Consider the following 17896-nt stretch of genomic DNA (forward strand, 5'->3'; position numbering starts at 1 on the left):
CCTTGCTTAATGAGATGCTAGAGGACCAGAGGAGGATGGAGATCACATCCATCCTAGGGCCGGACCTCGGGAACGTTTTCTACTATAGTCTGTCAACACATAGCAGAAGAGTCACGCCTGGTTGGTTATGAAGACAACGTTGCGGCGTTTGGTGGCGGATGCACTGCTGAACAGGCGCAGAGCAGACTTGGCATTTTAATGTGACGAGTAAGTGGATGGACGACTACTCATGGTAGTAGTGATCTTGACCAGAAAGAGAATCCCGACCCTGCGTCTCATATCGATCAGCCAGTTGGCTATATAGTCAAAACCAGCTGTTGAATACCTTGATTTAATGCTCGAAGATGAGCTTCTTCAAATCAAGGCAGTAGCGGACCGGGCTGCAACTGGAGTCTCAGCCTTGAGTCGGCTAACGGCGAATATTGGCGGCCCTATATCTACCAGGAGACGTCTTCTTATAGGAGCGATGCCGTCCGTTCTGCTATACAGCGCGGAAGTGTGGACTGACGCCCTTGACTAGGAGACGCATCATAAAAGCGTGTTTCTTAAGTGCAGAGAAGGGGGAGCTTGGTGAGTAGAGTCTGCTTATTCCACTGTCTCAAAATTGGCCGCGACGGTGATCGCGGAAGTATCAAGCGCCGCAAGGGCGAAGCTTTACAAGAGGTAGTTGCCTGTGATAAACGTCAACGCATACTTACTGAGTGGCAACTCTCTTAGCTCATCATCAATTTAGATCCGTGGGTGATCCGAACGCATGGTGAGACGGATTACTTCCCTCCTAACTTTTAAGTGGGCATGGAGGTTTTTAGTCTTACCTACGCAAGAGGGAAAACGTGATCTTCTGCTTGTGTGCTCTGCAATGGATTGGTGGAAGACGCCGAACACACTTTTTCTCTTGAGAAAGGTGGACTTTCGTCTACAGTTTTATGCAGACACAGGGGAGTTCTCTCCAGACAGCATTGCCAGAGAGATGCTGAGGAGCGCTGGCTGATGAAGCGTTTTGCGCATTACGCTCGGGCTCTTCTTGTTGCGAAGAAGATCGAACTAGACCGGTGGAAGGGCTGGATGGCAAGGGGTCCTCTGAACTAACAACTGCCTTCCTTTCCTCCCCTCCCGCTGGTGAGGGAATTCGCTGACCCCGAAGGCTTCTTAAGGGGTTAGCTAGAAGTAATGTGTCAAACGTTTCCAGACCAGTTCTCTGATAACAGGGAGGTGTTTAATTGGTAGTTCGACAGCGCACTGCTAAGGGAGTCCAACACTCTGTGCGTAAACACATTGGCGCACCCTACTCTTCCCCAAAAAAACAATTCAGCATTGTCTTCAGAGGGCGAGAACTTACTCTTAGTAATATGTTTTTTAGGAATTTTCTTTTTCTTTGTGGTATTCGGGAGGGGACGTAACAAGGAAGGAGATCTGATAGAATGCGGATCTAGTGCCTAGTGTATAATCGTGGGTAAATGGAGAGAGGAGAGGGATTTGGGTGATCTGAGCATCAAACTTAAGTGTGGGATGATGGGCGTTGGGAACAATGAAAAAGAAGGCTTGAGGGGATTGGCGAAAGCAACGCACAGGAAGATTGAAGAGGGCAAGATCTAGAGTGCAATTTAGGGGTTTCTGGAAAGGTTAAATTGGAGGCGGCACCGGTGTTAATGAAAGTAGATAATGGAAAGAAAGGGTGAGAACAGTTACTGGGAGGGATGGAAGACCGGGGGTATTAGGCCAAGAGAGCATAGAAAGATTAAAGCCATCTGCGACGGTTTAAATAAAAGGAAGTGAGGGGAACAATATTGTTGGAAATTCAGATAATCTGATAAAGAAATTTTCGTACAGGACAAAGGAAGACAGAATAACTTATGAGAAGTCGTGGTGTTAGAAAGTTAAGGCAGATAAGTTGAAACCCGGCAACTTGGTTTTCAAACAACTTACACTTTGGTAAAAAAGGGAAACTCCCTTCTTAACCTTCTTTTCCTTAACCCCGTAGAACTCTTTTTACAGAAGTACAGAAGTATGTAGGGTGGGAACCTTAAAGGCCACACCTCACAATACATCTGAGGCAGTTGAAACATTGATCGAGGATGTGATCCGTCGTGGATTCTCCTTTTAAGTCGAGCGGTTTTTTTATTTTTATTTCCAGGTGTGGCTTGCTAAGTGCATCCGAATCCCCGTGTTTGTATTTTTTTAGGATCCGGTGCAGACCCATGAACTGGAGAGGACATATGTGGGATCGAAGTACTCAAAGGATACCTCCACATTCCCAAGCCTGGCTAGCACTGAGGTGTGCAAGCACGTGCCGACGAGCACTTCGATAAAGCTTCAATATTTGCCGGCGGAACTTCACGGTCGATTTCACCGTTTTTTAAGGTTGTTTTTGGGGTAGCTTTCCTCTTTTGGTCGTCCCCGGCCACTCAGGATTGTCTTTTGATCATCGACAATCGTTATTGTTATTACATGTTTCATTTTCTTTCAGTTTGCTCAGATTTCAGATTTATTTATTGAGCAAAGAAAAGAAATACATGTGCGGTACAAAAGGAACAAGCGTGACTAATTAAGTATGTAATGCTAACCTACGGAGATATCCGGTCTAGCCGGTTACATGTTATAAAGTGAAAAGGTAGTGCATGTCAGTGCTCATTTGACATAACATGTGCTTAAACCTAAGAATAATTTATAACTTACAACTAAACAAACTAAACAAAATAACACAAAATAGTACTCCGTACTGGGAAACGGGAAAAAGGGAGTTTTTAGGCACCGGTGGACAGGATTGATTAACAGAATTGGAGTAAAGCGCAGTCCTTTCTCAATGGTGTTAGCATTCTGAGAAAAGGCTACCTTTTACTCGATTTGGGCCTGTGCGAGGACAGTGACCCAAGGAGGGAGGGATGAAAAGGACTGTGGGATTGCGGGGCATGTATTGTGGGGCTTAATTGGCAGAAGGAGGGACCTTAATTTAGGGAAGAAATTAATGCTTGGAGGTATTACATTATGTACAGGCTAATTAGTGTCTATTGTCTTAATCTGGACTAAGTAAAAAAAAAATAGTAGAAGGTGATCTACACCTGCGCGGGAGATTGACTGCCAGAACATTGGATTTACGCGGTTAGCCTCTATGAAAGTCCGGGGAGGAGTTTTGATAAAAGGAGGGGATGAAGGAGGGAGAGGAGGCGTGATGGTTGAGAGGAGAGTTACTGTCCGAGAGGAGAGTCAGCCCTGACACGTAGTACCTCTGCTCGCGTAATAGTGCATTGCGTTTAGCGAGATTTTTTATCAGCGGGTTAGGGTGGGACAGCCACTTTTTCAGTCTGACGCGCGACAACTTGATCATGTGCGGAATTATGGAGCAAACCCCGGAAAGGTCGTACAGAAGAGAGTTCTGGTGAAATTTTAGGTTTGGCCTTCTGTATTTGGCCGTGCATTTCCTGAGTATCGTCCTTTCAAAGCGTTGGAGGGCTTCTGCTACGTTCGGTGACATGGTAGCCTATGCTGGGAAACCGTAGGTCAGGATTGGACGAATGAGAGTCTTATATAAAAGGGTTTTGGTGGCAGGGGACAGGGCCCGGGATGGGAGGAGGTTTTTTAAGGCAGCTGAGGCCTTAGAGGCCTTGGCGATAGCGGATCTGACGTGAGGGTTGGATTTGAGTTTGTTGTTGAGGGAGATTCCCAGGTATTTAATATTTGATTTCGGCTTGAGAGTGTGGTTAGCAATGCGTAAATGCAGGTTTTTGCTTTCTGGAACTGTGCGTCAGTGGCACTTCCCACTGGGGTTTCTGAAGCAAATAACCTCAGACTTAAGGGTCTTTTAGTTTGTTTGTGTTTCCTAATTTAGGTTCAAAGCTCGCAGTGTTTTTACAAAAACTGTTTGTCTCGTGTTCGCCAAGTTTTGAGGTTCTCATGGTTGATACAAAATTATTAACAAACATTGTTGAGTTTTTTATGGCACAGAATGTAGGGGAAAACCCACATTTCGGAATAATCATTGCCGAAAAAGACCAGGTTTGTGCTCACGCTAAACCAAGAACACAAATATTCGTTGCACCCACCACAAAACGATGTTGCACAATTTGTATTTCTCTTTCCAACCCTTCACACTTCTCACGCTGTCATTCTTTCTTTCACATACAATTCGCTATCGAAACGTCAAAACAAAACGTCAGTCGATTTGAATATGGCGTCGAGATAAGAAGTGTGTCTGGCAAGCGATAGTGGCCGTGTTGCGGGAGCTCGCGTGTGTATATTACCAAATTCCATGTCCGTCTCGCAAACATTTCGATTCTAGTCGCGGTCCGGACGGCACCTGGGCGCAACCCGTGATAAGTTAGTGCAATTTAGTGTTTATACTTAGTGCAATGTTCCCCGTGTACCCGCTCAAAGTGAATTGTCTTGCGATTATTGGATTATTAACTTTCCTGCAATTGACACTTGACAGCCAGAGTCAGCTGTTGATAAATGTACAAAACCAGGTAATGCGGCCGCCGTGGATTCTTGAAATATTGTTTCAGCTTGTGTTTGGGACGGGGCTTGGCTGGCAGACCAGAACGCTCTGTGGATCCGGAGGAAACCTGCTCCGCGTTCGAGCTGCAGACTGCAATGCGGGCTAGTCGCCGAAAACCACAAAGGAAGTGTCAGTTTTGGTGAAGGACAGCCGCATTCCAAGGATAGATTGCTTGCAGCCATGGACGGGGAATACCAGACAGAGAAAATCCTTTGAGGGACGTAATCCGGTTAAATGGAGTTTCTCGTTAGGATTCTGAGATCGGGGATATGATTTGAAACGAATGCTTCTGCTGGCAAGTGCCCGGGGATGTAAGTTGGCAGCCTGTAAAAATGCAGCTTCACGCTTTGGGGGATTCCATGAGTTTCAGCTTTGTTTTGAGGAAAGTGAACAATTCAGACATTATTTTGGAGCATTCTGTTCCCGAGCTTCGATGCCGGTACCATCCTGTGGATCCGTGGCTCTTATTGGGGCTGCTATTTTGATTGCTTCGACCCGTAAAATGAGCTGCATTTGCTATTAGCGGGTCCCTTTTCAGACGCTAGGAAGTGAGTATTGCTTGCGATAGCTAAATTGTCTTTCCGTTGATTTTTCTCTGGGCTCCAAGGCATCATAAAATGAGAAAAAAGTGGGTCCGTTGCGTCGCTATAAGGAACAGCACTCTTTTGTGGTGTCGGAAAGGGGTTAATAGCGGTGACGCTAAGGAATGGGAAGAAAAGGCTAAGGAAGCTCTTCAGGCCAGGGTGCTTATGAAGGATTGTTTAAACCTCATCAAGAAGAGGCTCAGGATCACAGTAGGAATACACACATCATTGCAGCCTAGATTATCACCTGAGGCAGTTAGAGGTACATGCGGACACCGTCTGCAGATTCTGTGACCTCCATACCTGTGTTGGGGGTCTTATTTCCCAATAATTGCTATTTCGATTCAAATTTTAATTCAAAGTTTTATTTTATTCACTCCACAATCTTACCCACAAATTTTTCTTATCTTGTTAAGTGGGTCGGCGGCTGTGAACAGAACCCTTTCCTTTACCCAAAAATTTTCTTCCCCGACATTTGTCTTCCAGTCGCTACCAGGCCACTTATCGACTTTGCTGCGGCCATTAATATAGCGGCGGGAGCGAATTCACAATGGTGTCCCAGGATCGCATCTCCGCTGCACCGCCACATCACGGTTTCAGCGAAGCAAGCCGTCCGCGCGATCTCGCCAATGAGAGTCACTGGGCGAACCTGCGCTTCGCGGACGCTTTTTCGGAGCGGTCGTCCGTCCGACGAAAGGTTACAGCCTCGACAGGGAGACCGACTTTGGTCACCCCGCACGTCGAGCTTGAATGAGTGCTCGCTTCAATTAAGCATTATAAAAGTGCCCTCGTATGGTTGTTGCAGCGGCTTCCGAGGGGCGTCCACCCTGATGAGGACCTGTTCGCACGTCTCGAGATCCCTAGGGGTGTTGACTTCCGATGTCGCATGTCGAGACGGTGGAGTCGGCCGCATCTTCGAAATCGCGTCCCTAAGCAGACGAATCATTCTCAAGTCGTTTAGCCCTGCTCTGATGTCCAGAGCAGGATCGGCGGGGAGGGGTTATAAAAGGAGACCGCCCGCAATAATGATAGAAAAATAGCTTCGGAGCACCATAATCTTTCAACGGGGTGTGATCGATACAACACTTCAATGGTGTTAGAAATTGGAAGAAGGTCTTCTCTCTGCCTGCTGGATACACTTTCTATCCCCCCACCTCTGAGAATGGCGCTGCTAAAAACAACTTTATCATGATGATATCAAAAAACCCGACTTTGAGGGGCCATTCTTCTTAAGGGAAGTAGCCGCCATGAGTAGATTCTCCCCGTAAACTATCTCTGCTGGACTGGCCGCAAACTCCGACGAAAGGCAGGGACTGCGACCACGACGGATCGTCGCGAGCCATTAAAGCGGCCTTCATCGTCCGGCGCCAACGTTCCAGCATTACCATTGAACTGTAGATGGTATGCAGTAGTCCTATGCCGTTTAAAGCCAAGGAGCTTTCCTAATTTCGCGGAAAGAGTAGATTCGAATTGCATTCCCAGGTCCGTGATGACGACGGCTGGAACACCAAAGCGCGAAATTCACTCTCGACATAGGGTCTCGGCAGATGATTGTGCCGCAATGTCAACCAGAGGTATTGCTTCAGGCCACCACGTAAACCTGTTAATGGTTGAGGCAATATTTGAATCCGTGCGAATCTCGCAAATGGCCGATGATGTCGAGATAGCTGGCTTGGTTGACCGAGGGAACGTGCTTGTTGATCTTGCACTTCTGGGAGGCGATGCACTCTCTGACCCAAGAGTTTACGTCCTTGCTCATGAACGGCCCGAAATATTTTTCACTGATTAACCCGTTTGTCGTTCTGATGCCTGGGTGCGCAAAATCGCGAATCGCGTGGAACATTTCCCTGCGAAAATTGGCCAGAATGAATGGCGCGGGTCCCTTATTTGAGGTCTCGCAGAGTAAGTAAGAGTTTGAGCCGAAAATAGGAAACTCCTTGAATTGATATTTGGAATTTGCTTTCAAGTTCTAAAGCTCCGCTTCGTCTTTTTGTGCCTTTGCGATTACCGTATAATCACCCGAGGCGAGGACTGTGATCTCCGAAATTCGAGACAAAGCGTCTGCAACAGCATTGTCTTTACCAAACACATGTTGGATATCAGACGTAAATTGGCTGATATGACTCAAATGCTTAAGTTGGCGAAGGGATGCCTTGTCGAGCTTTTGTCTAAGTGCGAATGTAAGGGGCTTGTGGTCCGTGAACGGCCTGCCTTCAAGGGAGAAACGGAAGTATTTTATAGCGAGGTACGCGGCGAATAGTTCACGATCGTAGGTACTGTAGTTGCGTTGAGCTGGGTTGAGCTATTTTGAAAAGAAACTCGGCCGTTGCAGGATTTGTTTCACCCTTCGATGGAGAGCGGCGCCTAATGCAGTATCTGAGGCACGAACACAATTACAGAACGACAAACACAGTTACAGGAGCACGTGGCTGAAGAAATGCCAGCAGTGTTGCCTCAACAAGCTGTTGTTCGACTATCTCAAACGCATGGCTGGCCTTAGCAGACCACGCAATCTAGCGGAAGACTTTAGTTTTCCCAGTTCTTGAAAACAAAATGCAAATTGACCACATTCGTGACGTGCTTGGAGTAAAGGATGGAGGATTCCTTTCATCCTTTTAAAAGGCAGTGTAAATAGATAGCACCAGCTAACTCAACGGTGTCCATTTCGCTTGCCGGCAGTCCAATCGCTCTATGTTGGGGGTAATCATTAGTCAATTCAACTGCGTTTCGCGGCTAGCATCCAACAAACAAAATAAAGGCCCATCAAAGTGGAGTTTTTTAAGTTCATCATGGAAAATTTTGAATTTTTCAACCCTGTCTCGGGATCAAGAGAGGACGAGGAGGATCTGAAAAAGAAAGCCCCTCTTTCTAATCTCCTTGAAGGCTTGTAGCGGTCTTCTCCTTTCAAAAAGTCATGGCACTTCAAGGTGGGGCTATTTTCATATCAAAACGATTGAGTTTCACTTCGAACCCCAACCCCGCAAAAGTAAAGGAGGTAATGATAGAAGAAGAGAGAGATCCCTTTCCTCAAGTTGCGTTGGAAAATTGTGGCGGTCAGCCTCCTTAAAAAGTTGTGACATCTAACACAAAGGAAAGGAGTTTGATATCCGATAATTGTGCATTGTTCGGCATCCTAACCGCCTTATTACTCGGTTGGACAAATGTCAGTCACTTCAACCGTATCGGCTAGCCGCGGTCCCCAACCGCGTCTAGCGGTTTACCACGGTGGTCAAATACCAAGGCGGCCTATGAACCCTTTTACATAAAGCCTTGGGATTTGTGGGAAAACAAAAATATATTGACTTGACCGCAATCATGGAACCTGAAAATTTGTGGGCCGAGAAAAGGGAAGATTTACAATGGATCACATCCTCATCCGATCTTTCAGACGCGGCTTGGGGGGGTTCCTCCGGCTAGTGTACATGGAGATACAGACCACCTTACTTCCATTCGTTATACACTGGAAACTCTCTTAGCGGACATCCCTATTGCCGGACGACTTTGTCAATTCAAAAGGAAAAAAATATTAATGCCATGGTTTGTAACCGGTTTTGCAAGGTCCGAAGTCAAAAGACTCCATTATCGGGACCAACTGCTCAAGAGAAACCCATTTCTTTCTAGCTTTAAGTCTTGGAGTTAAGATTTCGCTGCATCTAACGGTTGGCTACAAAGATTTCGCAGTAGACACAACATAGCATTGCGATGTGTGTCTGATGAAGCCTTTGCTGTTAGTCCAGAAGACATTGAACAATTTTTAAAAAAACTTCCAGCACTTCTAATTGGTTATAGACCCCAGAACATTTATAATTCCGACGAAACAGGTCTTTTCTTTAGAGCATTACCCAACAAAACGCTTGCTCTCAAATCATCCCAGAGCATTTACCTCCATCAAGTGGTTACCAATAATTTGACATTTTAATAAAAAGGCCTGGATGACACCCGAGCTAATGACTCAGTGACTAATGGAATCTGGCCGAAAAATTAGGCAGCAAAAAGGGAAAATTTTGCTTTTCCTGGACAATGCAACTTTGCATCCTCGCGGCTTGCAATTACAAAATATACAAATTATTTTTCTTCCAAGCAACACGACATCAGCTTGAGAGCCAGAGAAAAAGGATCCGCTCTTCTTTGTTTGTCCATTACAGGTCGCTTCCGTTCCATCAAATGGTCCACTGAAAAAACCCGTTCTTTTCTTTGAACAATTAATCAAACAGTGCACATCCGAAAATTTCACTTCATTAAACACAGAAATGCATCCAATTGTGTGGTAACATGGAAATGTACATAGCCTTGTGGTGCGAAAGATAAGAAAAGGGGATCGACGTTCATTTTTGGTTAATGATTATCCAATCGTAATTATTAAATAGAATTTAGAGTTGTGGGAAATTTCAATGTGAATGGGTTTTAGGCAACTAGTTAATGAAGCAATTCCACTTGTTACTTTCCACGAAGCATCCTAAGGCGCTTTTGTGGAAAAACATTTTTATTACGAGTGTTTGCTATAAGGTAACATCGCTTAATCAGGGCACAGAATTCGTTGCTTGACTTGTTTTGGAAACAACCAAAGTAATATCATTGAAAATGCAATATCTCCATAATTAATAGATAAGATTTCATCAAATTTTGCACGTATCATATGAATTGGTCGAGATTGATCTGGAATTTTCTTTCATTAGAGTTGTTAACCACGCAACGAAATGGGGATTTTTCAGGCAATATCTTCATTTCTTTTTCTTGTGAGCTATGACATACTTAAGTCCAACCAGGGGAACGCTAAACTGGTATAGCAATGCCTTAAACGTCTCAGTACTCTTGGCACGCAAAATTGGGTTTCAATTCTCTGGGTTGCAGGCTATATTGATCTAGTAGATGACTATGAGGCAGCAGATGAACTGGCCAGGAAATGAGTAACATCGCCGCTATAAGGACCAGCATCCTTTTGTGGAACAGAAAAGGTGTTAATAGCTATGCCGTTAAGGAATGATGAGGAAAGGCTTAGTGAACTATAGAGACCACGGTGCTTATGCAGGGGCGAAATCAATCATGACATGCTGACCTCGCTTCTGAATGGGACAAAGGCTAAAGAAAAAGAAAAGAAGAACTAAAACGTGCACAGGATTGTTTAAACCTCATCAATAAGAGCCGTAGGATCATAGTAGGCATACTCTCTGGTCATTGCAACCTAAATTGTCACCTGAGGAATTTAGAGGTATCTGCGGACACCGTCTGCAGGTTCTGTGACTTGTGCAAGGTTTAGTCCAGAACACAGACAACTCATCAGACGCTGCTTCACCTCTGCCCTGCCACGCCAGTCACTTTTTTAAATTTTTGAATTTTTGGGAATTTAGCTCAAAAAACGAGGGGTTCGTAGACCACAAAATGTGGAAGAAAGTTTCTTCCCAATTGGTCTAGTCCGACATCAACAGGATGCGGGCTTAGGGCCTCCTCAATCCTCAAATCAAAGGAATTTATAAAGCGGATTTCACTTGGATATAATTCGCATTCGTGTCGTGTTTGGAATTATACAAAAAGGAGCGATTACCACCTGTAGGCACTTTCGATCACGCTGCTACCAGGGCAGAGGTGAGGCAGAATCTAATGAGCTGCCTCTGCCCTGGACGAACTTTTTTGAATTTTTTAGAATAAATGGTTCTTATTTCCGAGCTAAGTGTTTTGTTTTCTGTTTACAGGGTATTTTCTTATCTACTATTCCCCATTTTTCCTATATCTGGTCATGTCCCCGTTTCCTTTTTCGGGTAGGTTAGCTGAATATGTGTTCCCACGGAGTATTGAACTCCCGAAACGTTAAGCGATCGGAATACTAACTAATAACTTTCCCTCTATCAGAGAACTAACCTGGCTCCAAAAGGAGACAGAGGAGGAACAGAATTGCTAGTTTGAAGATTCTACCGGCCGAGCTCCACTTCCATCCGAACGAAATACGCGGTACGGCCTCATCTGTCGAGACTCCTCAGCACCTCTCTGACAATGTTGTCTGGAAACAGTTCCCGTCTTGTACCTGTATAAAATTGCTAACGGATTCCATACCACTTTCCACAAGAAAAAAATATGTTATCGGTGTAGTCTGCCACCGCCAAGGAATCGTGCCTTTCTAATCTTATACAGGTAACACGAAGCCTCCATGACAGTTTTCGGATCTTCCACAGACCTAAGTTGCCAATGCTACGTGCTGTCAATCTGACTCTTGACTCGTTTTTGAAAGTGAGTGGATATTGCTTCAGTGCATGTTACAGTATTTCATGAGCAAGCACCTCCCTTGAGTCCCACGCTTGTGGATGGTTTTCCGTTCCTTAGCAAGGAGTACATCATCACAGCGCGGCCTGCAAAGGCTACTCGTAAAATTCTGATAAGGACTTGCGATACACATCCTTGCCAAGGGTATCATCCCAAACCTCTGCGCAGTTGACTAGAATGGACTGTCTTTCACTCATAAGAATATGTTTCGTGCTAGAGGACGGAACCCAAACGTAAGCCAGAAATAAGGTCAAAACTCCAGCTAAAGCCTTGTCCGCTGCTGCTTTGATTTGGTCAAGAAAGTTTATTCTTAAGTCGGGCGTCGATCCGTGATATTTAACCGTCGATTTTGACTCACGATTCATTGATCGACACGCTTTCCCGTCGCATCAATATGACAAGTCTGTTTTGGACATGCCCAACAGTGCATCCAGCAAAATGTGTCCCAACATCATCTGCATAATCGTTCAGGTGCGAATCTTCTGGCATCTCGAGTCTTAGCAGGCTAACATCAGATGCATTTCAGAGGTCCATCCCTAGGATGGGTCCTTGTGCTTTTTCCAATGTGGCCCTCCATCGTCTCATAGGGTAGGAAGCGGCCCTACGGTAATCTCGCAATATCTGCAAGAGGTAATCTAGCACGTGGAATTAACTTTCGAGTGTCTATAGCATTGAATGTATTTCTGACTTCAAGCCTTATGAGGAGCAACGATGGGTCCCCCACCTCGATGATCAGCGTCCAAAACCTTCATGAGATCAACAGCCTTGCCGCCTTCTGACGACGAAGAAAACTGCCCCCTTTAAGTAAGTGTTGAGTACACCGAGCAGTATGTAGGTCCGGCGGATGGCAAAGCACCAGCCTATACATATACTTCTGCCAAGGTACCGTCGGCTCCTGGGGCTTTCTTATTTTTCATAGAAAGGACTGCCTCTTCCAGTTCTTCAGTAGTAAAAAATGGATGTTTCCCAGCGCTTTCCTTTTTAGGGCTTTGTGTAAAACAAAAGCTTATTAAAATCGGTTTATTGTCTGTCTGTCTGACCGTATTTCGTTTTGCTGTCTGTTCCCCAGCTGACACCCTGCTTTAGCGACAAACGTGACTCCTGGTCCGCCATCAAATGTCACACGCCGTACATCCCTTTTCCTCGAAGCCTCAGCGCCGGAGACAAAAGACTTTAATCACAGAAACGTTCTTGAGCCTGCCACCGACGTCAAGCTTAAAGAAATGCGCCCCTCTGTTCAGCACTTCATACGGGCCCTCATATGGTGGCTACAAGGACTTCGGGGAGGTATCCACGCGAACCAAGACGTGAGTGCAGACATCCAGGCCTCTGGAAGATCAGCCCTCGTCGAGGAATGACGGGATGGCGGAGGTGGTTTAAATCTCACAAAACCCCAGTAGTGGAAAGGGCCGACCTGGTATCGAACACAGGATCGCTGGGGAATCTCAATTTCTCCCCGTATACCAACTCGGGGGAACTGGCGGCAAACTCCTCGCGATGGGCTGTACGTAGGCCAAGTAAAACGAAAAACAAGACATCGTGTGTCATTATAGCGGCCTTCAGTGTCCTATGCATGTGAGTGGTACGCAATCATCCCGTGAAGTTTGAAGCCCAGGAGGTTGCCCAAATTCGACTACGAGGTAGACTCGAATTGCATTCCCTGCTGAGTAATGACTTCGACCAGAACTCCAAAGCTTGGGATCCATTCTCGCCAAAGGGCCTCGGCGTACGATTTTTGCGGAAATGTCGGCCAGAGGTATTGCTTCATGAACTCATGCGAATCTCGCAAGGGGCCAATAGTGTCGATATGGTTCGTGTGAAAACGCTTTATAGACCGAGGAAATGAGTCTACCTCTTTCTGTACGTGTTTGGTGACTTTACACTTCTGGCACGCAATGCACTGTCTGAGCCAGAAGTTAAAATCCTTATTCATTAACGGCCAGAAATATTTATTCGTTGTCCGAAAGTGTACGCAAGATGGTGTACGGCATGGAATGATCTGAGCATTCAGACGTCTGTAATCACGACATGGTCTCCAATTGCGGTTGGACTTTGGAACCATGTGTAATGGAGAAGACCAGCAGCTATTTGATGGTCTGCAAATACCCTGCTTTAAAAGTGTGTCGAATTCGTTCTTACCAACAGCGAGTTTCTAGGGTGGCGCCTACGAGAAAATATGAGAGCCAATAGTGTGGATGTGGTGCTGTACATCATGCTTAGCTGGCTGCGAGAGACTACTTTCGGTAGTTATGTTGCTGTATTTTTGAAGAAGCGCACGAATGCGAGGGTCGGCTAAAATGTTTGAAAGGCTGAAAGTAGAGCAGGTGGCAAGTTTCCCTGAAGACCTGAGCGAAGTTACGGGCACTATAAGAGACCTATTCTGCAGATCCACTAGCAACTCATAGTGGCTTAGAAAGTTTGCGCCTAATATGGGACTGCTGATGTCCGCTATAAAAAAACGCCGTAAAAACGTTCATCGAAGTCCTAGACTTACGTCCAACTGCATGTAGCCGTAAGTGTGTATAGTTGAGTTTGCCGCCGCTAGTTTGAGTAGTTGCGGGATCAATTTGTGATTTCGCGATATCTGGAGGACTGAGCCCCAATGAGTTTATTTTTTTGAAGTCGTGAACGAGCACGGGCTGATACATCTCTTTGCTTTGTTGGCAAAGATTCGTTCGTTGAATACCCTGACACCCGACTATCCGATCGCCCATTTCGGTTGGCGGACCGCGAACGAGTTCCGGACCTACCACCCGAACGAAAAGCTCCAACTGTTGCCGCTAGTTTGGATTACCGGAACCATACCTCTGGGTTACGTCGCCAAAAGGAGGGCATTCTTATCGACACTGTGGCTACAGGGAGTGCGGAGGCGCTGCGACGCTGTTATTAATTAACATTCGTAAAAAAAGCACGAATCACCTACAAAAGTAAAATGAAGAGTCGTCCGAACCCCTCTACGAATGAAAAATACAATCAGCAAAGCGGAACTCACATCCGGAGCGGCATTATTCAAGCCCCAATGCCGACAGCGGAATGAAAACCAGGAGAACCAACTGGGCAACAGAGGCATATCTGCCGAACAGGTTAAAGTTGTCTATATCACGCGAAAGTGGATATTCTCATATGATATAGGCGTATATTATTTGCTAGGGGGGACAGCAAATGCACCCTCAAATTAAATACACAAAACCTTTCATACCTTCCGGCTTCCCGACTTGTTTCACATTATTATGGTTTCTGTCGACCCGATAGGCAAACTGCATTTAATTGTGCGCTAGCATGGCAATGTACATGGCACTGCAAATAAATCATTTTGCTTTGGAAATGTAAACAATTGTTTAATTATTAAATAGTGTTTAGGGTTGCGAGATTTTGGATAAAAATCATTTAGTATCATTTTTTATCTTTATAAATATAATAAACCACTAAGAATCTTAGGGCGCTTTTGGGCAAAAACGTATCGCTTAAGAATATCCGCTATAAGGCAACAATGCTTAATTAACGCATGACATTCGTTGTTTCACTTGTTTCGAAAACAACACACAAACAACAGTAATATCATTAAAACTGCAATATCTCGATAATTAATAGATAAGATTTCATCAAACTTTGGCACGTAACATATTGGTCGAGAATGACCTGGAATTTTCTTTCATTAGAGTTGTTAACCACGCAACGAAATCGGCATTTTTCAGGCAATATCTTCATTTCTTCTTCTTGTGAATCTCGATTGCACATTGAAATTTGAGATGAAATTTAAGGGAGTGTCTCCAGCGTTGGCTGATACGCATCCGCATTAATATCCTGTTCTTTTTTTGTTGAAAGTCTTAAGAGTTATTTTCCGCGTTTTTGTTTTACTTCGTTAAGTCCAGAAGACTCATTTTTATTGGGTAACTACTCTAAACACCCCAATCGGAATTTCCTTTTCCTAAAAGACAAATGCAAATCGTTGGTGCCGAACTTTCTATACAGCAATTAGAATAAGACCTAAGTTGGGGAGACCCATTCCTCCGGATGCTTTAAATACCTTTAACACGACAATATGACCCAAATCTATTGGTAAAATATTTCCCTGATATGAATGAATAACAAAATTTATAAGCAATTGGAAAGGCATCGCATCTCATTTGAAATTCTAATCATTGTAAATATCAGAGCCCAACGTAACGCTGGTTGGAATTCACGAGTGAACCATTCAAATTTGTTGTTTCGAATTTGAATATTATCCACTTATATTTTGGGCTTGTTTTAGTTATCAAAATATTTTATTTAAAGCTCTGAATGCTTTTGAATAAAATTCGGAGCCAACCTGCAACTAGCGGGTTATCGATCAAATATCTAATAAGCTTTGTATCAAATTTTAAATCCATGGTCTTAGACTTTGATTCTACGTTAAAGAATAAGGTCCGATGAAGCACTGAGGAGGAATGAAAAATAATCACCAAAAGGCTCCACATATACCGCAAAAATTACAATGATAATAATATAAGGACTGATATGCTTTGTGGTAGCGATTTCGTGTGATGCTGTCACTAACACATCGTTCAATAAGTCCCGGGACCAGCGTAGAGATCGCGCTAATAATGCCATTTATATACCAAGGTTCAGAAGTACCAACCTTCAGATAAGATGTGTCAAAATTTGATGTAATTCGAAACATAACCAAGAAAGCTATAGTGGTTAAAGTGACGCTACCTTTGCAATCGTGAAAAAATGGACCAAAAAGAGTTTCGTGTGTTGATAAAACATTGTTTTCTAATGGGAAAAAACACTGTTCAAGCTCAGCAATGGCTTGAAAAACGTTATCCGGACTCTTCCCCGTCGAAAACAACCATTTGTCGGTGGTATGCTGACTTGAAACGCGGTCATGCTGATGCAAATGATGCGGAACGTTCGGGTCGGCCAAATGAGGCAGTAACTCCCGAAAACACCAAGGAAGAATTGAAAATCGTGATGGGTGACCGCAAAATGAAAGTGCGCGATTTAGCTAAGATGGTGAACATATCAACTGGTAGTGCATTTACTATTTTGCACCAAAAATTGGCTATGAAAAAGGTTTTTTCCAAATGGGTGTCGCGTTTGCTCACAATGGAACAAAAGCAACAACGTATCAATGATTCGAAGAGCTGTTTGGCACTGTTTACTCGCAATAAACAGGATTTTTTGCGTCGATATGTGACAATGGACGAAACATGGATTCACCATTTCACTCAAGAGTCAAGTTGGCAGTCAGCTGAATGGCGTACGACCGGTGAAAGCCGTCCGAAGCGTGCAAAAACACAACAGTTGGCCACCACAGTGATGGCGTCCGTATTCTGGGATGCGAATGGTATAATTTTCATTGACTACCTCGAAAAACGAAAAACCATCAATAGCGACTACTACATGGTGTTATTGGATCGTTTGAAGGCCGAAATAGCGAAAAAACGCCCACACATGAAGAAGACAAGAAGACAACATCAAGACAACCGTGCCACACGTCAATCAAAACGATGACCAAATTCAACGAATTAGGCTTTCAACTGCTTCCTCATCCTCCGTACTCGCCGGATCTGACCCCCAGCGACTACTGGCTCTTTGCGGATCTCAAAAAGATGCTCCAGGGAAAAAGATTTGGCTCAAATGAGGAGGTGATCGCTGCTACTGAGGCTCATTTTGAGTCAACAGACAAATCGTTCTATAAACATGGCATTGAAAAGTTAGAGAAGCGTTGGAATGATTGTATAACCCTTGAAGGAGATTATGTTGATGAATATTGCCAATAAAATGTTGTTTTCATAGTTAGGCCCGGGACTTATTGAATGATGTGTTATTGCTACAGGTTCTCGCTGGAGGTTGAGAAAAGAGGTTACAGGACGCACGTGGTTTGCTCCAGGTAAAAGAGCCTGTAGAGTCTGTAGAATCTTCCAATTTAACAATCTACAAAAAAAGGACTTCAGCAAATAACTTTATAAATTTTATTTTCCAAGAGCGCAGAATTTATAATGTGTTCGCGTCGGCTTTCTTTACGAGCGAGCGAGGTGAATGCCAAACTCCTTTATGATTCTTCCGCTTCTCGCGGGAAGAACTTGTCTTGTCTGTCTCCTCGGGGGTCACCAAACCAGGTAAGTCGAGATACTTGGGTTTGGAATGATGATGTTGAAATGAAGGTTCGTAAAAAGAAATGCCTCTACCACAAGTTTCTCGACGATGAAGCGCTGGGCAATTACCAAATTTATAAAAATGCCCCGAGCGGTCCATTACAAAGACCTTTACGATAAACTGGACATTCGGAATGGCGAGAGAGATCTGTATCGACTTGCTAAAAGCCGACACGAACGCACACAGGATATCGGACATTTCTATTGCCTTAATGACAACAACGGTACTTTGTTTACCGACCATCGAGCCGCGATGGATAAATGGCGAGTAGATTTTAATTGAAGAATTTATTCATCCTCCACCTCCACAATGATTGCCGACATTTAGAGTTATTCCACCTGTCAGCGCAATCACCAGGGGTATACTGGTACCATGGGAACCGGGAAAGCTCTTGGACTCACATACTTTGGGTGAACTCCTGTTG

The 17896-nt window shown here is 44.5% G+C and overlaps 1 protein-coding gene across 2 annotated transcripts in view; it reads left to right on the forward strand.

Annotated features, from left to right (window-relative positions):
- The first annotated feature begins 4170 nt into the window (after window positions 1-4170).
- LOC119650905 (out at first protein) overlaps window positions 4171-17896 on the forward strand; it is a 66952-nt gene continuing 53226 nt past the window's right edge. For both annotated transcript variants that reach the window (XR_005249384.1, XM_038054097.1), the window contains exon 1: window positions 4171-4460. Coding sequence is in view for 1 of the 2 variants with exons in the window: in XM_038054097.1 (XP_037910025.1) it covers window positions 4347-4460 (114 nt within the window). In the remaining variant the exon portion in view is untranslated. The remainder of the gene's footprint in view (window positions 4461-17896) is intronic.

The sequence above is a fragment of the Hermetia illucens genome, chromosome 1 (assembly GCF_905115235.1).
Source record: "Hermetia illucens chromosome 1, iHerIll2.2.curated.20191125, whole genome shotgun sequence".
Lineage (NCBI taxonomy): Eukaryota > Metazoa > Arthropoda > Insecta > Diptera > Stratiomyidae > Hermetia > Hermetia illucens.